Consider the following 24886-nt stretch of genomic DNA (forward strand, 5'->3'; position numbering starts at 1 on the left):
CTTTCTGGCCGAATGGTGCCTGCTCCCCCTGCATGCTGGTCTTGAGGGTGTCGAGATGAGTAAGCCACGGATGCTGTTACAGTGTGATTGGGGGTAGGGCCGGGACAGGCATGGAAATGTGTGATTTTTACGTGGTGAGATAAACATTCTATACGGTTCATGGGTGATGGCCATGGGGGTCAGAGGGTTGGAAAAGGGAGGAAGACTTCTTGCTGGTGACGACGCCTGACCTGGTTTTGGAGGATGAATCACAGCGGGGGTGGGGGGTGCGGGGAGAGCAGAAGCGTATGAGGGGTGGCATTCTAGGATTAAGGAACAGCATGTGCACGGTGTCATGAAACAGCTTGGTGTGTCCGGGTCATTGAACCAAGAGCCGTTTGGAGCGAAGGATGAGAAGGGCTGGGACAGGGAGGCCGAGCTCCGTCGCTGGGATGTAGTGGTCAGGACGGGCTGGGCTCTCCTGCAGTAACAAATCGTCAAAGCTTAACCCGGTCAGGGTCACTTCTCACTCACACTCAGTGCCCCTCACAGGCCAGAGAGGGCCAAGGAGGCAGAGCTTTTCCCTTTGTGCAGACACGCCGTTTGGAAAATGTGGCCTACGTGGCCGCCAGCGTGGGAGAAGGAGATGATGGGAGAGCTGCCCTGTGGCTCCTCTGGCACTGAGTCGTCGCTCTGTGTGCCACAGCTCATTGGTCAAAACTCACTGCGAGGGGGCTGGGACACGATGGGGGCGGTGTGGACGGAAGTTCAGAGAACATCACTGTCTCTCCCACGTATGGCTCGGAGTGGGCCTTGAGCCTCGCTCTGCAGGCCGGAGTTTCTCAAGTGGGAGCAATATGTGAATTCCTTTAAAGGAAACCAAATGTTGGAGAGTCCTCGTGGTGGCTCGAACTAGTTTGATTATAACGACTTCATACACGTAGTCGCCTTAAAAGGGTCTGTACTCTATGCTTAGGGCTCTCGTATGACTGTAAAACCAAAACACATGTCTACGTAAAATATCAACACGGCTGCACGTGGCGAAATTCAGATCAGCTTGATGAATTTAGTGTGATGGATGGTGATTTTAGCTACAGCGAAACCACTGTTACTGATTCTAAAAACAGCTGTTCAGGTCCTGCGAATTTGGTAAGCTGTGGGCCGTGCCACATGGGTCGCCTGATGGCTCAGTTCTCCTCGGTGTTCCCCGGGTTAAGTCTGATTTGTTACCTTCTTACTAGCCTGTGACACAACCTTTCTTGTCACCTGCTGTATCGTGAATGCGGGAGTATGCGTCGTGAGACAGTGTGGCAGCTCTGGGTCATAGCACGGTCGTGCACACGATCCAGAATGTGCTTCTGTTGCCTTTCTGTGGCTCGGCTTCAGAAAGATTTTCGTGGGAATGAAACACAAAGTCACACCCGCTTCGAGAGAACTTGCAGCCGGCCCGGAACGTGTCTGAGGATTCTCCAGAGTCTGAGAAGCAAGTGGAAATGCCCGTGGGGTGTCTAATGGAGGAGGCCGGTGACCAGCTTTGGGGTCCAGAGACCTTGCTTGTTTGGGTGTGGGTGGGTGAGGGGCGGGTGGGGAGGCCAGAGGCAGGTGGTTCAAGCCAGACGTGCGAGGGTGGGCACCAAGGCAGTAGGTAATAGACGCGATGGAGAGGAGGTGCTACGGTTGAGAGAGATTTGGGGGGTGGGATCCACGGGGCTGGGAGATTGGCCGGGGGAGGGGAAGGAGGGGAAGAGGACCCAGAGATGGCTCACTGTCATGGGTTCGGGGGGCCGATGGTGCCGCTGACCAGGGTGAGGATCACGCGTGTCCGTGGAAAGAACAGGAGCGCTCTAGGCTAAGGCTCTGCGCCCATATTTATCAGCCTGCCTTTCCCACCTGACTTGATCTTTCCTGAACCAGTCTCTCAGGAACTGCAGCATCTTGCAGGATCTATTTTTTCCTCTCCAGGACATTTAATCAGTGCTCATTTGGACGACACGATTGGCTTTGTGAGCCTTTCCCTCGTGCCTGCTGCTTCTGACCCGTTGGAGTGGGTTCTGGCAACGTTCTTGCCTAATCAGGCGCATACTTTTTGCCTTCTACATATTTGAAGGAGGCGAAAACAATTTGAGAAAACTGTGGATGGTTCTGAGAGAGAAGCTGTCATACCATATAAGGGGAGATGAGTTATGTGCCTTCAGTTTTTAAGAGCACCAACTCTGTTTTTTTGGACACAGACACTCAAAATTCTCCGAGGAGAGAACAGACGTGGTGCGGGTTACATGATCTCTAGGTAATTACGTAACAAGGAATGTGGAAACTGTGCCCTTTGGGGAGTCAGAGAGGGGAGAACACGAGGGCACCCGAACAGACAGACAGGTAAAAAGGTCCCAGACTGAAAGCAGATCCCTGTGGTGGCCAGAGTGGAGTCTTGTGTTAACGCAGGTTATTGGCACAGAATAGTTGAAAAGGTAACTTGGCCTCTCCTCTTTGTATGAATTATTAACCTAATATACCCTGGTGGAAGCGCCTAGAGCAAGCTGCCAGAAGCGGCTTCCATCCTGCTCGTTCCTGCTCATGACAGACTCCCACTTGTCTCTTGGCCTCGGTACAACCATCACCTTCATGGCACAGCTTCTGAGGTCCTCCAGGGGGCGGGTGTGTAGTCCTCCCCCTCGGCTCCCCACTACATCTCTTTGGCACTCTGTAAGCAAGTGCTGACCTGTCACCTGTAGAGACCACATGCTACTGGAGGACAGGCGTTGTGTCTCTTCATCTTGGACCCCCCCCTTCCCCGTCCCTCCCCACCCCGCTAGACTAGTGAAGCGTTTCTCCTGAGAGCTGTCTCCACACCCATGAGCTAGTCCAGGGCACCTTTAAGAACCATCTTGAGACCTCAGGGCTGGGTTAGAGGAGCAGATGTCCCAGCAACAACAGCTTGGTTTGCGGAACGTCTCTTCTAGGCATGGGTTGGATGAAGCTAGTTGTTCAGTCTGGTTCAGATGCTGTGTTGATTTCACATGCACTGGAACCAGAATCCTCGGGTCTCTACATCTGTGGCAGACTGTTCATGCTCCCCAGATATCCATGTGTCCCCTGCATTAGCAGATGCCATCAGCACCCCCCACTCCTCAGTCCCCATTCTTATGGTTCCCCTGCAACCCACTGCAGCCCTGTTTGAGGGCTTTCTCTGGCTGTAGGGGAATGGTTCCCCCATTCTTGGAGAGAGCCAGAAGTGCTGGGGAGGTAATGCCCCTGGGAGCCGCCCTCAACCCCTAATGGAGGGGAATGGGTGGATAAATATCACAGTTACCTTGCCCCTTTGGTGAGACAACCCTCGGCCAGGGTTCTCCCCATTCTTCCAGAAGGTTCCTCTCAGAGCTGAGCCCAGGTTGCCCACAGCAGTGACCAGCTCACCCGTGCCACTGTGCTGCCTCCGTTCTTTACTCTTCTCCGGTGCTTTCCCAAGAGCTCTTCCCAATTCAACCCAAATCCTTATCCCAGGCTTTACTTTGGGGAGAGTCAAACCCAAGACCCTTTTGGGCTGACCAGGGCCCTCAGACTATGGTTGGGAATGCTGTGTGTCACTTCTCACGCAAAGCAGATAAGAGCCAGGGCACTCAGGTGTGACCATTCCGCTGCCGCGGCCACCTCGGAGGGTCTGAGAGGGAGCAGGGCTGCTTAGTCCACATGGAATTCATATGGGCAAGAACTCTTAATGGTAGCTGCCGAGCTTGGCATTTATCGGTTTAGGCCCCTACCTGCCTGCCACGTGGCACCAGCCCTGTCCCTTTGGGGGCCAACACTGAGGTCGGTCCACCCTCCGTTTCCCCATCCTGTACTGAAGCAGGGGAACTTGGGATCTGTTACCTGTGCTTCTAGGCTCCAAACTCGTTCCCTCTTCAGTGGTTTGATAAATACTAGAGTACAACTTATTTATGTTTGTCCACGGCTTTTAAGTCATCCGGAATTTATTTTGGTATATCCTGGAGAAATAAAAATCCAGATGTAGGGGTGCCTGGGTGACTCAGCGTGGTTAAGCGTCCATCTCTTGGTGTCTGTTCAGGTCATGATCTCAGGGTTTGTGAGATCGAGCCCCACGTCGGGCTCCATGCTGATGGCGGGCTCCATGCTGACTGCACGGGTTCTCTCTTGCCCTCTCCCTGTCCTCCCGCCATGTTCTTTCTCTCTTTCTGTCTCTCAAAATAAAATAAACTTAAAAAAATACAAATTTATGTATGTATGTATGTATGTATGTATTTATTTATTTATATTTAGAGAGAGAGAAAGAGCACACAAGTGGAGGAAGGTAGAGAGAGAGAGAGAGAGGAAGATACAGAATGTGAAGCAGCCTCCGGGCTCTGAGCTGTCAGTGCAGAACTAGGTGCAGGGCTCGAGCTGATGAACCGTGAGATCATGACTTGAACTGAAGTCGGATGCTCAACTGACCGAGCCACCCGGGTGGCCCCAAATGTATTTTACTTCCAGTTATTAACCAGTTGTTCCAATATTGAATAAAAATGATTCCCACCTTCCTGATGAGTTGGTAATGATCTTGTATTATACATTAAATGCTCCTTTCAAGTAGTATCTATTTTGAGGCTGCAATTTTCTTTTTCCTAAAACCCAGCTATTCCTGGGTAAGTACCAAGATCTTATAATTGTAGCCTTGCAATATATTTTGCTGTCTTCATTACTCATTGTTATCTCTCTCCTGTCCTCCCTCAAAAATTGCACAAGTACTTAAGTGGCATCAAACCTACAAATTATGATTAGAACTGATATGTTTCATTGACTGGGACTTCACGTTCTGGAATGGATAGCCATTTAAATGGATCTTTTATTTCCTCTCTGAGTTTTGTAGTTTCCTTACATTGCTTGCTAAGGTTATTCCTAGAAATTCTCTATATGTTGACATTATATATGTTATTACTTTTTTTTTTTTTAAATTTTAGATAGTGCAAGAGGGGGGAGGGGGGCAGAGGGAGAGAGAGAGAGAGAGAGGGAATCTTAAGCAGGCTCCACACTGAGCATGGAAGCTAGTGAGGGGCGGGATCCTACCAGGGATCATGATCTGGGATCATGACCTGAGCCAAAATCAAAAGTCGGATGCTCAACCTGCTGAGCCACTCAGGCACTCCTATTGTGTTACGTTTTAAACTGGTACATTTTCCAACTGGTTATGGCTGTTCTATAGGAAAGCTTAATATAAATATAATATAAATATGTATACTTAGAAAAAATTTCTGGCCTTATAGCTGGCCAGTTTCGAATTATATCTTGAAGTAAAAACGCAAAATCTATTTCATGAGGTTCCATGGGCTCAAATTACCTTTCCAGGTGACTCAGAATAAATAGATAGATTCTTGAGTTGAAAGAAGTTCAGGGAAGAGGGAAAAAGGGGTAGAGAGAAAAGGTATACAAAGGAATTGGGCATGTGGTAGGAATCAGGATCCCTCTGCCCCCCTGCCCCGTCTACTTGCAGAGTTATAGATGCTGTGAAAACAAATAGTTTGCATTCAGTATGTTTTCTCTTTGAGACATAATCTCTCGTGAATTTAAAAGTTGCTTGTCAGTGTCTCTGACTGTCACTGTGATCGACACTTGTTAGTAACAGCATGTTTATACTGTGAGTCTTGATGAAAAGACAGGCCTAGTTATGAGTCGTTAATGTAAAACAAGATAAAAGGACACCGCAGCCCTGGTCAGGGTCTCACCTTGTGTTGGAGTTCAGAAAACCAAAATCATTGGACTTAGTAATTTATTTTTTATTTTTTTATTTTTATTTTTGAGAGAGAGAGAGAGAGAGAGAATGAGCAGGGGAGGGGGAGAGAATCCACAGAATCCAAAGAATCCACAGAATCCAAAGCAGGCTCTAGGCTCTGAGCTGTCAGCACAGAGCCCGACACGGGGCTCAGACTCATGAACTTCGAGATCAGGAGCTGAGCTGAAGTCAGATGCTTAACCTACTGAGCCACCCAGGTGCCCCTGGACTTAGTAATTTAAAAAGAAAAAAGAGAAAGCAGTTGAGTTCATTAGAATGAAGCTCTGTTTTCTTTTGGGAACTTGGAGTCAACCAATGCCCAATGGTTCCAGACCTCCCCAGGAGGGGAGCTGCTAAGGTGTTGGCCATTTGACCCTTGGAGTGCTTTCTCTTTAACGCCATTAGGAGTAATTTAGAATTCAAAGGAGTTGATCTTTCCTACAAGGATCGCATAACTGAAGATGTTTTACTGGTTTTGAAGATGGTATTTTCCAAAGATGTCCTGCAGTGTGAAAGGGAAACAGGAGTCCACACTCACATTAAGGAGAAATAGAGAATGAATGAAAAACTCTGAGAACCAATTGAAAAACCCCCGGGGTTCCCACCTTCCCAGGAACATTCCGTTATTTATTTGCTTTCCCCCCACTCGCTTTGTCTACATTACAGAGCAAAGACAGCAGTGGTTGCCGGGGTTCTCTTTCTTAGTTTGCTTTCTTCATCATGAGCACAAAGCAGATGTTTTCTTAGAAAGGAAAGTGCAGTGTCGGTGTAGAGGTGGAGGGGGGATGGGTAAGGAGAAAGACTGTTATCTGCCCCTCTCCCCTCCCTCCCCCCCCTCCACCGCATGTTTGCGTGGCCATAAACACGTTGTGTGGGCTTTTAAGTAGTCTTAATTGAGGATGTTAACAGAGGAAAAACCTACATGAGGGGGGTTTTATTCTACTGGGAGGGGGGAGTGGAGTTTTAAATACCTGCCCATCCCAGGAAAAAAAAAAAGGAAAGTTTTATAAAAACTTATAAAAAAAAAAAAAAAAGGAAAGTCCTTGCTGCCTTGAATAACTGTTAGAAATTCTCAGCAGTTTCTGGCTAGCCGGCTGCCTCCATCTGGAGGCTGGCATTGTGTTTTCTTAACCTACAACTGACTATCACCCTCTCAAAATTGAACCAGTAACAGTCGTATCCTTTCGTGGCTTTTTAAGGAACTTTTTCTCAAAGGTTCTTACAGTTCTTTTCCTACCCTTGACAGTAATCAGTTTTTAGTGTAAAGGTTACCCACTTAGACATTGAGAGATCACTGATGGTCACCACAAACTAGTTTTTCATTCACTCACATTTAGTTGCTGAGTATCTCCTATGCCACCTGCCATAGGCACAGTAATCTTTGTTTAAGTTGAAAGTGCAAATAGCCCTTTGTTGCTGGAGGCTGTTGTATCTGTCCATAAAGAGCTGGAGCGATGGAGGTCAGAGCATCAGGTGGGTATTGCAACATCCGTCGTGGTAAGCTGGGAAGGGAGGAAGGAGCAGGAGGGTTGGTGAGTGAGGGGGATGGAACGGGTTGAGGGTCTTCATGGAGGGCCTCTTGGAGAAAGGATATTAAATGATCGATTGCAGACCTGAACAAAGGTAGGAAGTGCGAGAAACGTGTGTGCGAGAAATAGTTTGATGAACACTCTAGGCATCTCTGGGTAATTAACTGCCTTTGGTTTTTAAGGAAACACGAACGATGGAATGCCTTCTACGTGTGAATTCGAGAAAACATGCCACAAAACCCTCAGTGCTCATTCTTGTTTTGAGATTTAAAGGACTTTCATAATTCTTTAGGCGATAGTGTGGGTCCATGTTCCCTAGAAGCAGAACCTGAGATCGGGATCCCTGTGCGTGTGATTTTGAGGGGAGAGCTGCCACGGGACGGCAGGTAGGGTAGCAAGGGCAGCGGGGGACGTGGCTAAGCAAGGATGTGGTCTCAGCTGGAGACAACCTCAGCCTGAGCCCACGGGAGTTCTGGAGCCTGCACCGCACACAGACCTGGTCCCCCCTGGGTGACCGCTTGGTCTTTGGTACCCTTCCCTGTCCCCATCAGTCATTGATCATGGGCTGCACTTGAGGAGGTGGAGATGGGTGTAGAACCTCCTGGGTGAGGGACTCCAGTCAACAGAGGGTAATTCCAGAAGCTAGAGCAGCGGTGGCCCTTTAACAGCCAACGCTCATAAGAGTTGGTGGGTGGGGACCACCGCCTGGTAGGGGGATAGCGTGGGGCACCTGGCGCATCCATGACTGTGCTGGTCCTAGAGAATGCGGATGACTGGGTATCTTTAGTTAGATTTGGGGGCAGAAACAGATGGAAAGCGCAGGATTGCTTTGGTCACCCAGGACAACCTGGTGATTGTGGACCCAGCCAAGCAAGGTCCATTTTATTTACTAGACACTGTCCTTGCCAATGATACATTTTTGGCAAATGCCAGGAGAGAGCTTCGCAAGGGATCCCGAAGAAGCTTAACCGCAGAAGCTGCCAAAGTTGACTCATATCAAGGCTCTGAAGGCAACAGCCTTCACCAAGACATTTATAAATGATGCTCTCAAAAGACCTGGATGCAGCATTTGGGCTCTTTGAGGGAACCGTACGCATTTCTGCCCTCTGAGGTTGGCTTCTTAGCAGAGGAGCTGGCTTGCCTTGCTGCTGCTGTCACCAGTGTGGTTTAAGCACGATGTACTGAGTGCTTTCCATAGGCAGGTGACCTTACACCTGTCCTCTCGTTGCAGTCTTTACCGCCATCCTGGGAGGGTGGCCGGTGGTGGCCATGCAGGTTCCCGTGGTGATGAGGACCACCAGGCACTCTGCCAGCAGGGCTGAAAATGAGGTCCCTCTTGGCTCTAGCACTCGGGGTGGGTGCCGGGGCCCCCTTTATGGTGCCTGTTGGATGCCTGTTGCAATCAGGTTCTTGGCACGGTGACTTTGGTACTTTTAGATTAGAGGATAACCAAACCCAGGTTGAATTCCCTAACGGCAGAAAAGCGTGTACCTTGATCTGCTTCCCTCTTCTTTGTTTGGAATCCTAACACACTTTGGGGAGTTGTGTTTTCAGATCAGCCTGTCTACGGGGATGTCAGGGAACAGCTCTCTTGTTTATTGCCTGCTGCAGGAACACCGTGTGACTTTATTTTGCCCAGTTGGGATGCCGGCTGTGTCAACAGGGCACAGCTAAACCGAGGCTGCTTTGCTTAGGGACCGACACATGTTGATGAGTTGGTGTCCTGCTCTGTTTCCTCTGGTTGGTCCCGTGAGCTTTGTTTTATTCCATGGTTACGAATGGCAACCTGATTTTGTCTCAAGCCATCGATTGTTCTAGTTCTTACTCGCAGGCTGTGTGGCCTTGGACCCACTGCTTACCCCTTCTTGTCTACCCTTACATCTAAAAATTGAGGCTCCTGGCCTTTCAGTTCTAACATACAAAGATTCTCACTCACACAGCCTTTGCTGCCACACATCCTTAGGATCCCCTTTGCATCCTTCTTAGGATGAATCCAAGGCCAAATGCATCCAAAGGATGCATTTTTCAACAGAAGCAATTTCTGAGGAGTTTTACCAGTAAGCCCAATCAATCACATAATGGCCATGTCCTGAATATTTATGGCAAGTTATTCCTCTGGGTGGTGTACCTGAACCTCAGATAATAGCACCATGGAGCTACTCGGGTTATTTATTTCTTCCTGAGGAAACTTGGGCAAGATGTATCTTTCATGGAATCCATCCATTTTATTAAGTTGTCTTATGTGTTGGCATAGGATAATTCACAGTATTCCCTTATCGTTATTTTATAGAAGCAGCCCCAGTATTTTTCGAACACCGTATATCGCCGCTCCTGAATAAGAATGAAAACTATAAATTTTTCGGAAATGTTTCCTCTTAAGTTGCTTTACGTGCTTGCTATTTAATTACATGTTGTACGTGGTGGTTGTCTCATCAAGAGGCCAAACCCCTTTAAAAAGGGCTTTCTAAAGAATCCACAGGCTCCCTGCCTCCCTTGCGCTGTCTAGTAATGCTTAGTAGAGGTATCCCCTGGCCCCTCCGATAAGCAGCTGATACATGAGGGGTGAGAGTCTGTGGGGCCAGGCGCTTTCAGGCGGTGGGTCAAATATTCCAGCGGTCTTTAGATCAATCTGAGATCCATCCAGACCTAAGCACGAAGGCGTAGACACGAGGTAGCTGTGCTCAGTCTCTCTAGAAAAAAAGAACACAGCCTTTGCTTTTAGAATGATTTCGACAGCCTCCCCTATAGGGACGGACTGAGGCGCAGCTCTAGCTAGCCGGTGTGTTTCCGTGTTATTAGGACACAGGCCAGTGGAGACCGGTGGTCCAGGGAAGGCCTTCGGGAGTGACAACCAGCCAGAAAAAGGCTGACCAGAAAAAGGAGGTCTTGCTGGCCTTGAGTCAGCTGGAGACTATACTTCCCTTCCAAATGAACACACCCAAAGAGGCTCCCTGAAAGGCACCGAGAAGAGCGAAATTCAGCCCCAGTCAGGTTTATGGAACTGCAGCAGACAATCGGGATTAAAAATCCAGGTCATGGAACGCAACAGCCCGGCCTGGGGGCCGTGTCCCGTTGGAATTTTACTGAGCGAGAGGCGACGCCCCAGGGACGGGCTCGTGGGTGAGTTGGGGCGTGTCGGGAGGAAACATGAGACCCAGGGGTGAGACAGAAAGACAGGCTGTCCCCAGGGGAAGCTCGTGTCAAAGTAAACCAGCATTGGATGTCGCCGAGAAGGGCGACGTGAGCGACAGGGTGGCATCGGGCAAGGCTCAGCAAACGTTGGCACACAGAGCCGAAGGGGAAGAGAGGAGCATAAAAGCTTCACGTGAGGCAACAATGGGAAAGCGGGAGGAGAAGGGCTCGTCTGGGGGAAGAGGTGTTGGAGTGAGATGGCCATTCTTGCGGCCACTGGAACGTCTGAGGCCTCACGAGCCCTGGGAGCAAACGAGGCCGTGTTTAATATTAATGCCCGGCTTGGAGGCCCGGTGGCCCCACCTGCTTACACAGGACCTCAGCCAGCGTCCTCGGAGTCCCCAGGACAGGATGTCACTGTCCTCAGGTACCCGGTGGCTCCTGTTCTTTCCCCAGTGGTTGAGTCACTCCTCACTCCCCCGCCCCTGCTGTCAGTGTGTCCCCGAGGCCCCACATTGTCCTCTGTGCTGTGCTGGGGAAGGCTGGGCGGCTGCCTTTGAACCTTGTCCCCTGGGTCCCAGAGCCCCACACGGGCTTAACTGACGAATGGAGAAAGAAGATGTGGTTTGTGTATACAATGGAATACTACTTGGCAACGAGAAAGAATGAAATCCGGCCATTTGTAGCAACGTGGATGGAACTGGAGGGTGTTACGCCAAGTGACATAAGTCAGGCAGAGAAAGACAGATACCGTATGTTTTCACTCATCCGTGGATCCTGAGAAACTTAACAGAAGATCAGGGCGGGAGGGGAAGGGGGAAAAAAGTTACAGAGAGGGAGGGAGGCAAACCATAAGAGACTCTTAACTACTGAGAACAAACTGAGGGTTGATGGGATGTGGGGGAGGGGGGAAAGTGGGTGGGTGGTGGGCGTTGAGGAGGGCACCTGTTGGGATGAGCACTGGGTGTTGCATGGAAACCAATCTAACAATAAATTATATATATATATATATATATATATATATATATATATATATGTATATATATGAAGACACACAGCTTCTTTAGTGTCCTTTGTTAACCCTGTGCTCCAAGGATTGGGAGGGCAGGGGCAGATGCCATTCCACTGTCTCTCTTGTCATTGTCTCTAATCCTGCTGCTTCCTCCGGGGGTCTGATGCCTGCGCATGAAATGCCTCCTTCTTCCCCCTACATTCCCCTCCTTGCCTGCCCGTTTGTCAGCCGGCGCATGTGGATTGCAGGGGAATAAACCCACCACTGGGCGAGGCCCAACCCTGGATCCCACTTTGGCTTGGGTTGGGTCACGCCGTGCCGTGCCTTCGGGGTTGGTCAAATGGGGATGCACTAGTCCGAGGACCTCGTAATCTCTCCCGTCGTGGTCTGCATACTTTGGTTCCACTAGTCACCTCGGCGAAGCAAGAGATGGTCTATAGCGGTGCTTCTTAAGATTCAGCACGCGTCAGACCCCCCTGAGGGTGTTGTTAAGATGCGGAATCGGATCCGGTGGGTCTGGGGTGAGGCCTGCGATCCTGCACTTCCAACAAGCTGTGCGGGGGGGGGGGGGTGCTGTGCCGCGGGCCCCCCTGGGTCGTCAGAGTGGTCACCGCCTCCTTCATTTCTGTTTGCTGTGCTTAACGGAAGACCCTGGCTAGGAAATCCTGACCGGACTTTTTGTTTCACTGCACGGGTGATGTCATGTTTTAATCACCTATCATCTTCCTACTCGCATTATGAAAATAAGGGTACTGTTAGTTGTAATACTACTTTAAGGAGTTGGTGTGTGGACCCACTTAGAAATTGCCGATAGGTGACCGGCATTCCCAGAAGGATACTCTGGAACTCGTCTCTGTATCCTTGTGTCTCACGGTGGGGTCCATGTGCCAGCAAGATGGGCATCGCCTGGGCCCTTGTCGGAGAGGCAGAATCTCAGGAGCTATCCTCGACCTTGACTGGCTGACTTAGGACCTGCACGTGAACGCGGTCCCCAGGTGGTGTGTGTGCCCTCATACGAGAGATGTGAGAACACGGCGCATCGGCAGCGGGAGCTGCGGGCTTCGCCACTTTAGCGGGACGCCCAAAGGAGGCACGTCGGTGACAGTGGGGAGAAGTCCATCCCTTGGTCATTGGTCCTCTTCGTCACGGGGTGTCCCGGGGGACGTCTGGGGAGAGAGGAACACAGGCTTTCCGGCTTGCATGGAGCGTGAAGGTTCTTCAGACAAAATACAGGCAGCAGAGGAGGAAGGGAGAAGTGCGATGTGACGGTGAGATGGGTAGGTGTGCAGGATGAGAGCAGGGTGCTGGGAAAAGCAAGGGCGGGAGGAGGAGTGTTGTTGAGGGGGTTTGGGATGAGCTTCGAAAGCGAGCAGATACGGAAGCTTCACTTTCAAATCCCTTTCTAACTCGCTGCGACTCCAAAGTAGCTGCGATGGTAAAGTTCCAGAAATGTACTGTCTCACGGTTCTGGGGGCCAGATGTCTGAAATCAGATGCTGGCGGTGCCGGTTCCTTCTGAGGGCCGGTGTCGGCCCCTCTCCTTGGCTTGTAGGTGACCATCTCCATGTTCACGTGGCATTCTCCCTGCGTGATTGTCTGTGTCCAAATTTCACCTCCTTGTAAGGACACCAGTCATGTTGGATTACAGCCTACCCCAGGGACTTCCCTTGAACTTGATTGCCTCTGTGAAAATCCTGTCTCAGAATAATGTCACATTCTGAGAGCCTGGGGGTGGGGAGTTTGTATGAACTTAAGGGTGGGGGAGGGGGACACAATTCCACCCATAACGAGGTTATATAGGCAACTGTTAGTTTGCCTGGTCGGTATCCATTGCACTTTCTTCTTTTTTATTGATTTTTTTGTTGTTGTTAATTAAGTATAATTGGCACACGATGTTACATTAGTTTCAGGTGTACATCGTAGTGATTTGACAAATCTATACGTTATGCTGCGCTCACCACGAGTGTAGCTGCCATCTGTCACCGTACATCGCTATGGCAATATCATCGACTATATCCCCCGTGCTGTACCTTTCATGTCTGTGACTTATTCATTCCGTAACCGGAAGCCTGAACCTCCCCCTCCCCCTCCCCCGTCTTGCCCCTCCCCCCCGTCCCTCCCCTCTGGCAGCCATCAGTTTGGCCTCTGCGTGTGTGAGTCTGATTCTGCTCTCTGTTTAGCAAACTCCATCTTTAAATCAGTGAGCAGCTTAGGAAGCAAATATCAGGCATCTGTCAGGCGGGCTATTACAAGGACTGGCAGATATCCTTCAGTCAGAGACCAAACAGGGTTCCTGTGCCAAGAAGCTGGGAGGCACGTAGGGAAATTGGCATGAGTAGGTCAGCAGATTAAAAGACAACCCAGAGCAGGGGCACCTCTGAGATGAGAGCTGGAAAGGTCTTTTCAATCACTCCGTTCCTGGTGTCTCAGCTGACGTCCTGTTGGTAATAAAGATTAGGTAGCGACAGCACTAATTAGAGATTGAAGGGTCATCAGCAATGACAGCCAATAAATGGCACGGCACGTTCGTCGTATTACCTTACCTTTGTTAACGTCTCCAGCTTTGATCGATACAGACCTTGGCCAGGCTGGCAAGTTAGGAAACTGTGGCACTTTTGAGGCTTACTGATTGGAGGCTGCATTCCAATTTTTTATTCGTTTAGAAAACCCTCCTTGGGATGTTTGCATAATCAAACGTAAGTTCACAAATGTTTCTCCCGCCTCATAATCTGCATATGAGCAAAATGAGTTTGTTCCCAAACAGCCCCTGGAAAAAGCCCAGGACAAATGATTACTCAGTGGAAAGGAAACCGAATCCAGCCGGTCCGTCTTCAACTTCTACAAAAGGATGGAAGCGAACAGCCTCGCAGCACTGCAGCCTGGGGCCACACGTGATCAATCTGGTGAAACCACCCAGAAATACGAGGTCGATAAAAGGGAACACATTTCAGGGGAAGCGTCTCTGCTAGGAATGGGGACTGCGTGCCCCTAGATGCGTTGGCTTTTATTTTCCCATCAGTTTTTGGTGTTGCATTGCGTGTCCCCAGATGCTTTGAAACACCGATTTCCGTTTCTTTCAGCACTCCTAATTCGTCAGTGCTTAAAAAGTGATTATGGATTACTTACGCCTGACGGCAATTTGGATGCGATTCTCCCACTTCTTTTTCTTGATGGGTCATTGTAGCCTTCTAGGAACCAAGGTGAGAATTCCAAAGTTAATGCTGACCTCAGACACAGTTTTTCTTTGTTAGACATATGGGTTATGATTTAAAAATGAGTAGGAAAAGGTACATTCGTTTTGTTCTGATTAAAAAAGACAAGTAAAAGATTAATTTTAGCAGTATATATATATACACACACATATATGTATATATATATATATATATATATATATATATATATATATATATATATATTTTAATCTTGGTACCACCCAAAGTGTTATTAAATGATCACACAGGAAACTGGATTAATGTGACGTCTAGTCATTTTGGTAGCCTTGTCAGTATGATAAGGTGTAGGGCTGACCCTTGTAGAATCAGGTTATGAATCGTGGCAGCCGATAGGAGACAGGATTGTCAGGGGCCAAACCCACTGGAGGCAATGACAGCAAACTGTCTATGCAGTTGCCGCGTTTACTGGCTGATACCAGTCGGAGAACCTAGGATCAGTGAGCAGGAAGTTGGCTTATCCTCCCAGAATTGCTGTATGCTTCAGTTTGCTGGAGTGTTTCTCTTAGTATCCTATCCCTCCTGTCTCCTATTTCAGTCACTACCTGGATGACAAATTCACCCACTGAGTCACATTTAGCATCGTGTTCTCTTTGCTCTTAAGATCTACGTGGATTTGGGGGAAAGCCAGGGTTACAAGACCTTGTTTTCTTTTGGAGAGGGAAGACAACAAACACACGCTGAGCGCCTTCAGCACGACCGAGGTATCGTGGTTGGCAGATGTGGAGACTGGGGCTCAGAGAGATGCTATAGCTCTGCGAAGGTCGCATGGCAAGTAAGAGCTTGCTAGAACCAGGATTTCAATGAGGTCTCTGACTCTGTGTCCAGTGTTCTTTGCACGCCTCTGGAACGAAGCTGTCACAAACTCTGCAGAGATGTACTGCTGTCCCCTACCTGTATCAGTCCCTCTTTATAAATGCTGCATTGGCAGATTTCCTTGAAGTAAAGTGGATGTCTGTGATCGTGTCTTCTTTCGCCTTTCCACTCTCTTTAGGAGGCCTGGGGTGTGATGTCTGCCAGAGCTGAAAGGAGCAACACTCCGTTGTCTACAAGGAGAGCCGGCAGACTGAGACTCGGTGCTTGTGTTGGATGTGAGGGCTGGGAACTGACTCCCCAGATCCACAGTACTGGTGGGGGGCCGGGTGTGCCGGGGGGATTTACACAGTCTATGGTGTCTCTGTCTTTAGGGGGCTTGATTTCAGTCGAGAAGGAGAGTACACCTGTGAAGATGAACTAACAAGTAGCCGAGACGTGCCACAGAGGAGACCGGATATGGGGCAGCCAAGCGCCGGTATTGGGTCTCGGGTCTCGAGCATCCCTGCCAAGTGTTGCTTTAAGGAACGAACCGAGCTTCAGAGGAGGGAGTGGACTGTGAAAGTGAGGTCAGGGAAGGTTTGGTGGTAGCCGTGGGTCCCAGGTCTTCCGACATGGTGAGGTTTCGGTGGCTATGAGGACCGAGGGTGGTGTGGGGCTGGGATGGGCGGAGGCCACCGCGTTATGGAGGGCCTTACCTATCCAGGGGAGGGGTTTGGGTTTGGCCCTCCGGGAAGATAATAAGGAGCCACCGTAGGTTCTTGAGCAGAGGAGTGACTCGGAGAAAGCAGTGTTTGTTCTGCTGTGTGTGGGGGTTTAGATTGGCCCTGGGGAGAGACCCTGCACATATTTGTGTCTGGGGTATATGAGGCAAAAGCAGTGTATTGTCAAATCAAGGCCAATTGATGTCGCTGTAGGAACCTAGAAAAACAGGGCTACGAGAGCATCCTTTTCTGCGTCCGTTTCCGGGAAGCTCCAAGCGTGGTGACCGAGGACTGGGCCTTAGGGTGTTTACTTTTTACTCTCTGTACTTTCTTTAACTGCTTGTGGTTGACGTGGGGACAGGGTAGGGGTTATTATCCTAGATCGTTTCAGGTGAAGCCACATGACATTTCCGCTTCTTTGCCGGTCAAGATGGAAGTACTGGCAATCTCACGGGTTCCATTTTAGTCGATTCTGTAAATTGTTGGAGATAAGCAGACACAGCCTGGTCTTCGGCTTTCTGCTCGGATGGATGGGGGTGGGTACCAGGAAACTGCTGCTTATGCTTAGCCTAAATGGACCACTGTGCCGTGCTCTCGGGAGGTGAGGCTGTTGCTGGAGGCTGAACCCAGGGCCCCAAGGTCGGGCTATGTTGTTCCTCTCCCTAATGCTTGCTCCCCGTGCTTAAAGACCAGGCCTTCACAGTCTGCTGATGTTATGCTCTCACCGTTAAAGAAGAAAACTTTGCTCTGGACTAAGGATTTTTAAAAGGGGGCTTGTGGAAGAGAGGATACAAATATTTACACTTGGAGGCTGTGTTTTCTTAGCCCCCCAGTTTGCTCCTCTAGCCACCAGGAATCAGGGCTGGTTCTGAGGTAAGGCCTGCTGAATCTGGCTGGGCGTAGCCATCCCAGAGAGCATGCCCGCCCCCCCACTCCGACTCTGGGTACCACAGGGCCATACCCAAACTCCATAGTTTCACTGGGACCTTGAAGCCCCAGGTCCCATCACGACATACCTGCCTGTCATCCTTGGTCACCATTCAGTGTGTCAGCCCTATCAGCGTCTGTCCCGTTCCATGAGTACTCTTGTAGGGTTCCCTGACATCCCATCTGGACCCTTCTCTGGGACCCTCCTGAACCCCCTTCTGTGCTAAACTCTTCCCACATCCCTAATGTATTCACCAAATGCTCCCGTGTACTTCTGGTTATTCCCTGAAAGCCCCTCTCCTTTCCCTTCCCTGGAATAGAGAACTCTTTTCCATTTAGTTAGCGTGCCGAACGTGTAGAGCAGGTCCTTCTCTTTGAGAAGGTCATCTTCCTTGGCATCCTTCCTTAATGTTCCCCATGAGGAAATACAGACTAGCATTGCTTCTGTAGATCTCTCTAAACTCTCTCAGACAACAATGGAGGCAGATGACAGAGATTATGAGAAGAAATGGTATACCAGATGTCCGCAGTCTCACTGTAAATGTGAGCGCTAAACTTATAAATGCATGACATGTGAGAAGATCAGTCGGTACCAGCCACTGCTTGTCATCTTATTTGACACCTGTGTCTAGATGGAAATCATCTCAGAACAGATTGTACGTTGTAATTGAAAAACAAAAGGCATTCCGTGTAAATATGTTGGGCCAAATTGCGCATCTTGGCACAACTGGGGTTCCGGCTACAACTCAAATGCACATAGAAAGGATTATCTTTAACTTCTTTTTATTATTTATTTATTTATTTATTTATTTTTATTTTTTTACATTTTTTTATTTTTGAGAGATGGAGAGAGATAGAGCGTGAGCAGGGGAGGGGCAGAGAGAGAGGGAGACACAGAATCGGAAGCAGGCTCCGGGCTCTGAGCGGTCAGCACAGAGCCCGACGCGGGGCTCAAACCCACGAACTGTGAGATCATGACCTGAGCCGAAGTCAGACGGTTAACCAGCTGAGCCACCCAGGCGCCCCTCTTTAACTTCTTTTTAAAGGAAGCATAAATGGCAGATTCCTACATGGAGGGTAGGACATATGGATCCTTTGGGGGTAATGTAAGTAGGCCGCAGTCCACCCTCATGGTTGAAGTCCGTGACAGATTCTGTTGTTTTCCTGTTTCCTGACCTGGACAGAAATGGAAATTGAACTGCTTGTGCCTCAACTGCTTCATTCTGGCTGGGCACAATTGATCAGGAAACACAGTGTCTTGTTGTATTCATTTATGCGGTTAATGAGTAAATAGAGAATGAGCATATTTTTTTTTTTGTATTTAAAAAAATTTTTTTTAATGTTTATTTTTTGAGAGAGAGAGAGAGAGAGAGAGAGAGAGAGAGAGAGTCAGCGGGGGAGGGGCAGAGAGAGAGGGAGACACAGAATCCGAAGCAGGCTCCAGGCTCTGAGCTGTCCACACAGAGCCCGACGCGGGGCTCGAACCCACAAACCGTGAGATCATGACCTGAGCCGAAGTCGGACGCTTAACCGACTGAGCCACCCAGGCGCCCAAGAATGAGCGTATTTTCACTATTAAAGCTTTCCCTTTTTCTGAGAGGAAAAGCCATTTGGAGAAGAAAGTTTCTGTACCTACACCGAACTTGTTTCCACCTTCTTTTCTTTTCCGCACCCCCGGTGTAAGAGAATCTCAATCACAGCTTTAAGAAATACCCGCCCTGTCGTGCTGGTCCATGAGTTCTTGTGATGCCAAGTGGATTCTGCCTTCCCAGTGTAATACATTACTACCAAAATGATAATACCATACAAAAGAGATATTGAGACTCTAAGGACAGTTTTAATCACTGACAATTACTGTGCCCTCCCTGTGTGCCAAACACCCCTTTAAGTGAACCGCAATCATTTTCCCATTTGCCCCTCATAAAAACCCTTTGCATCCCCGTGTCCTCGCTGAAAAGACAGAAGCATGAGTGATTTGCCCACATTCACACAAGTAGTCAGTGGCTGTGCCAGGGTTCAAATACAGGTCTGTCTCAGAGTCAGTGGTCATCACCCCTTCAGGTACCACCTCACCTCCAGTGAGTTGAAAGTCAAGCTGAGAAAACTCTTCCTGGCAAAGAGGTGGGGGAAAGTTGGGTTCTTCCCAGCTCCGGAACGTTCTGACTTGTTGGCGTTTCCTGGGTGGCAAACCCTGGACCTTTGATCTCCGTTGTGTATCCTGGAGAGTCGGCTCACTTCAGGGGGGCAGAGGCTGCGTTTCCAGGGTCAGGCCTAGCCTAGTGAGAACTCTCCACGTGTGGCCCATTCTGGGGGTTCCTGGGAGGCATAGAGGAGTGACCCAGGCCCGAGGCTGACTCAGTTCGGCGTTCCTCGTCTCTTACAGGGGAGACTGGGGATAAGGTCCCAAGTGCACAGGCTTCCATCGTTTCAAACAGGCCCTCCACGATCACACCTACAGACCATAATAGAACCCGTGACCTTCAGTAAAGTTTTGGCGAAGGCCAGTGGGCCCCTTGAACCCATCACGACTGACACAGTGTTGTCATTTTCCTCTTGCAGGACGCGGAAGCCTGTGTGACCATTCTCTAAAATCTTTAAGCTCCAGAATCACGGTGCGGAAGCTGCAAGGCGCGTGGCTGCCTGCGGGCCGCGGGAACCTGGAGAAACCAGTCCTGGGGCCGCGGGGCTCCGTCGCGCCCGTGCTCGGCCCGCAGAATGGCCTCCACCCCGTCCACGCCGAGAGCAGCCCGCTGAAGCCCAGGGTGGTGACCGTGGTGAAGCTGGGCGGGCACCCGCTCCGGAAGGTCACCCTGCTCCTCAACAGACGGTCGGTGCAGAGCTTTGAGCAGCTCTTGGCGGACATCTCCGAGGCCTTGGGCTTTCCCAGATGGAAGAACGATCGCGTGAGGAAGCTCTTTAACCTCAAGGGCAAGGAGATCAGGAGCGTCTCCGATTTCTTCAGGGAAGGGGATGCTTTCATAGCCATGGGCAAAGAACCGTTAACCCTGAAGAACATTCAGGTAGCCGTAGAAGAACTCTACCCCAGCAAAGCCCGGGCCCTGACCCTGACCCAGCACAGCCGGGCCCCTTCTCCGAGGCTGCGAAGCAGGCTCTATAGCAGGGCTCTGAGAGGGGGTCACCACTGTGGGGAGAGCGACGCGGCCAAGGGCCGCGGGGAGGCTGGCGCGTCCAAGGCGGCCCCCGGACATCGGGGCCAGGCCCCCGTGGAGCCAGCGCCGGAGGACAGGGCGAGGCCCCAGAAGAAGTGGGTCGGGGGCAGGCGGGAGCCCGAGCCCGCCAGCAGGCCGCCCAGGGAAGCCGCTCTGGACAGACCTGCGAGCGGCGAGAAGCACCTGGGCGTGGAGATCGAAAGGACCTCGGGTGAGATCATCCGGTGTGAGAAGTGCAGGCGGGAGAGGGAGCTCCAGCAGGGCCTGCAGAGGGAGAGGCCGTCCCTGGGGACCAGCGAGCTGGACTTGGGGAAGAGCCACAGGTACGAGGCGGCGGCCGAGAAGCTGGTGAGGACCAGGAGCTGCCGGCGGTCGCCCGAGGCCCACCCTGCAGCCGGGGAGGAAGGGGGCAGGGCCGAGAGCCGCAGGAGCAGCCCCAGGAACCCCACCCAGGAGCCCAGGAAGCCCGGCAGACACCCAGACAAGAAGGAGGACAGAGACCCCGAAGGTCAGGAGGGGCACGCTCAGGCCGCGGCCAAGGCCAGGAGGGAGCCGGGGGACGCGCCGCCGGTCAGAGAGGAGGGGCTGCGGGACGCGAAGAGGGAGGCCAGGAGCGCCTGCGGGAGCAGGCAGGGCGGCTGGCCGCGGAGGGAGCAGCCGGTGGCCCCGGAGGCGCCGCCCGGGCCCCGCGGGGGCGAGCCGGACGCGCACCGGGAGCAGCAGACCTGTGCGGCCGCGTCAGCGCCCAGGAAGCCGGCCGCCCGCGGGGACCGGGAGCCCAGGGGCGGCCGGAAGCGGCGGCCCGCGGGCCTCCTGGCGGCCGACGTGCACAAGTTCTACGAGGCGGGCCGCGTGCTCGGGGACGGCAACTTCGCCGTGGTCAAGGAGTGCCGGCACCGCGAGACGCGGCAGGCCTACGCCATGAAGATCATCGACAAGTCCAAGCTCAAGGGCAAGGAGGACATGGTGGACAGCGAGATCCTGATCATCCAGAGCCTCTCCCACCCCAACATCGTGAAGCTGCACGAGGTGTACGAGACCGACGCGGAGATCTACCTGATCATGGAGTACGTGCAGGGCGGGGACCTCTTCGACGCCATCATCGAGAGCGTGAAGTTCGCCGAGCGCGACGCCGCGCTCATGCTCATGGACTTGTGCAGGGCGCTTGTGCACCTGCACGACAAGAGCATCGTCCACCGGGACCTCAAGCCCGAAAACCTGCTGGTAAGCCCTGACTGCCTGGCGGTCGGCAAGTACGCCTCCTAGCGGTTCTCCCCCGCATCCTGGGACGTGGCCCTCGTGCTGCCTTAGCATTCTCGTTCCAGTATTTAAAAGCCCGGTCGTCGGTCACAGGCTGCTGAGATGCGTTGGGGTTGATGATTATTGAAAAAGAAACCTTCCAGTTTAGATAAAATGGGACATGCTTTCTCATTCCTGGGAGAAAAATGCTTTCACCTTGACAGTGACCAGGAGGACTTAATTTCTCGGGCATTTGCGCATCGCCTGGTCTGGGGTAGGGGGGGGGTATCTACCGGGCGGCAGCTTCCCCCGAGGGCTTTGCATCGCCCTCCCACCGGAATGCCCCCTGGCCCTTTGGAAGGTAACAGCTTGTCAAGGGTATTCAAAAGGCTCAGCGCTGCGGGGGGGCCCCTGTGTGAGGCGGATGTAAGAGGCTGGCCCTGGAGTCAGATAACCCGAGTTTGAATCCTGGCTTTCTGAGTTGCTTGCCCGAGGATAAGTCTTTCACCTCTTTGGGCCTTTGCTTCCTCATTTATGAAAGAGAAATAGCAATAGTACTTGTCTGGCAGGGTTGGAGGAAGACGGGGCACAGGAAAGAGAAGAGCAGGCCCTGATGGCCGGGAGCTGGCCTCGCACGCTCAGCTCGGCCGTGGTGTTCTCCTGGTTCACGTAAATAGGCTCCCAGAACACCACCGTCAGATAAAGATGGGTTAAGACAAAAGCAAGAACCCTTTATCATCGTGTCCAAATGCACGTAAAACCAAGATTGCCCAAACCACAAGTAAGGCCCCCGTCAGCTAGTAGGAGGGGCTGCCTCATTTCATTCCTCCCTTCTCCTTGGTAAGAATTACTAAGACACCGAATTGTAGAACGACCCTCCCTTCCTGACAGTGTCCCATTCAGAGCAAAATCCTGCTTTCTCGACCCCTCCCCCAAGTCACCTAACAAGCCAAATCCTAAGGTAAGTCCTTTGAACACCCTCTTATTTGGATGCCTGGCTCCCCGTGGTGTGCATTCTCTCTTGTAGCAGCGAGTTAGTAAATGCAGTGTTCCTGAACGGCACGCGTGTTCCCGGTGGTCTCTGTTAGGACAGCATGCTTTCACACGGTCACCCTCTGGGACCCTTATCCTACTTCGTTCGTAGCCCTGGTCACCCCCTGATACATCCCTTATTTATTCTTCTGTTTTCTTTCTCCTCTTACTGGAAAGCTCGTTCTAGGCCAGCGGGAGCTTTGTTTTATTCAGACTTTACCCCCAAACCCAGAACAGTTCTGTCACATGGTGGACCTTCTTTAAATCTTAGTTAGATGAATGAGTGAACTCGGACCATAGCATGCTGTCCGCACAACAGCGAGCATGCCATCAGCGGTGCGACTGTCGTGCTTTAGAAATGACTCGGATGTTAAGGTGGATGTCAGGAGCAGGCATCCAAAGCCACACTGCTGCAGATAGGGCAGTTGGGAATGGGGAACGCGATTTCGATGAGCCACGTTACTTTTTCTTTCTGGCAGCACGTGAGCTTGCTTTCTTTCATTTCGTGGCCGTAGACCCAGCCCGGGAACATGCTGCCACGGGGCATTCATCTGTCTGTAAACTGCTTCCACACGCAACAGAAATACCGAGTCAATCCAGCCAATTAGCTGGCGAAATGAGGTCTGTGTTGACCACCCAGTCAAGCAACCTTGGTTTTGCCTGAATTTAAGAGAACCGAAGAAGCAATTTGGTCGCCTGCGAGATCTGCATTACGATCCGATGGCTCCCTTTGAAGAAATTTCCCTTCTGCATTAGGGAAGTGTTCTCCTCCTCTCTTCACTTGCTTCCTGATTGTTTCTTCTGTCTTCTGGGTCTGAGCCCCGGTGTTCTCCATGTGTGGTGTGCCGTGCGCTGTTTATAATGGACGCTTTGGAATGAGCCTCTGATGTTTTACTGAATTGTCTAAGCAGAAGAGATTCCGCTTAGAGGCCCGGGTGGGTCCCCCTGAGCTGAGCATTTTGGGCATATGCCTACTAAAGCATTCTAACGCTGATACAGGTTCTTGAATATGTGGACTGACATAATTTATCCTATAGGATTGTTTTCTTTTGGGGTCAGTCATCTAAGCTCGCGTTTTCTCAACAAGGTCCCAGAGCCATGTGCTGAACCAGCTCATCTCTTGAGCCACAGAGGCTCTTACTTGTGTCAAGGGACTTACTTGTCGGCAGTTTTTACTTTTTTTAATTTTTTGTTTGTTTATTTTTGAGAGCGAGTGAGTGGGGGAGGGGCAGAGAGAGAGGGAGAGGCAGAGAATCCCAAGCAGACTCCGTACCGTCAACGCAGAGCCAGATGCGGGGGCTCGAAGTCACGAACTGCGAGATCGTGACCTGAGCCGAAACCGAGAGTGAGACGCTCAACCCACTGAGTCACCCAGATGCCCCTACTTGTTGGCAATTTTTAAAATGGAGAAAGCAGCGGTTTAGATTTCGGGGAGAAGTTTTTCCTTGAGGAATTAGAAGACGTGCAAGGAATGTTCCGCATGGACAGGCTAACTGCCTCTGAGAAGTCGTTTGGCAACGCTTCATGGATTTAAATGTCAGTACAGGTGTGTTTTTAGTGCCCTTAAGGGTAGTGAAGTGTGTGTGTGTGTGTGTGTGTGTGTGTGTGTTCTGAGAGGCACATTTTTCAGTCTCCGTACATGACTTATTTATTGGTGTGGATTGTAACTTGTATTTAGACCCTTCTCTCTTTTCTGATTTCAAAGAAAGCCCACTTCTTTTTTTTAAATGTTTTTTTAATGTCTATTTATTTATTTTTAATTTTTTTTTAACGTTTATTTATTTTTGAGACAGGGAGAGACAGCATGAACGGGGGAGGGTCAGAGAGAGAGGGAGACACAGAATCCGAAACAGGTTCCAGGCTCTGAGCTGTCAGCACAGAGCCTGACGCGGGGCTTGAACTCACGGACCGCGAGATCATGACCTGAGCCGAAGTCAGATGCTTAACCGACTGAGCCACCCAGGCGCCCCTAATGTCTATTTATTTTTGAGAGAGAGAGAGAGAGAGAGACAGAGCATGAGCCAGGGAGGGGCAGAGAGAGAGAGGGAGACACAGAATCCTAAGCAGGCTCCGGGCTCCCAGCTGTCAGCACAGAGCCCAGCGCACGGCCTGAACCCATCAACCATGAGATCTTGACCTGAGCTGAAGTTGGACGCTTAACCTGTGAGCCACCCAGGTGCCCCCCTCCCTTTTTTTCCTTTTCTTTTCTTTTTTTTTTAATAAAACCTTTTGTGTGTGTGTGTGTGTGTGGTCGTATGGCTCCTCAGAAACTGCAAGAAGATACATATCTGAGCCATCTTTTGTGAAATACTTTAATATCTTTTCTGTCCTGCAGTTTGTCAGGTTGCATTTATCTGAAAAT

At 50.8% G+C, this 24886-nt stretch overlaps 1 protein-coding gene across 1 annotated transcript in view; it reads left to right on the forward strand.

Annotated features, from left to right (window-relative positions):
- The first annotated feature begins 15836 nt into the window (after nucleotides 1-15836).
- Nucleotides 15837-24886, forward strand: part of DCLK3 (doublecortin like kinase 3) — a 30025-nt gene continuing 20975 nt past the window's right edge. Inside the window, exons 1-2 of the mRNA XM_042956901.1 lie at nucleotides 15837-15930; nucleotides 19643-21477. Of these exons, the coding sequence (XP_042812835.1) occupies nucleotides 15912-15930; nucleotides 19643-21477 (1854 nt within the window). The 5' untranslated portion in view covers nucleotides 15837-15911. The remainder of the gene's footprint in view (nucleotides 15931-19642; nucleotides 21478-24886) is intronic.

The sequence above is a fragment of the Panthera tigris genome, chromosome C2, assembly GCF_018350195.1.
Source record: "Panthera tigris isolate Pti1 chromosome C2, P.tigris_Pti1_mat1.1, whole genome shotgun sequence".
NCBI classification, from domain to species: Eukaryota; Metazoa; Chordata; class Mammalia; order Carnivora; family Felidae; genus Panthera; species Panthera tigris.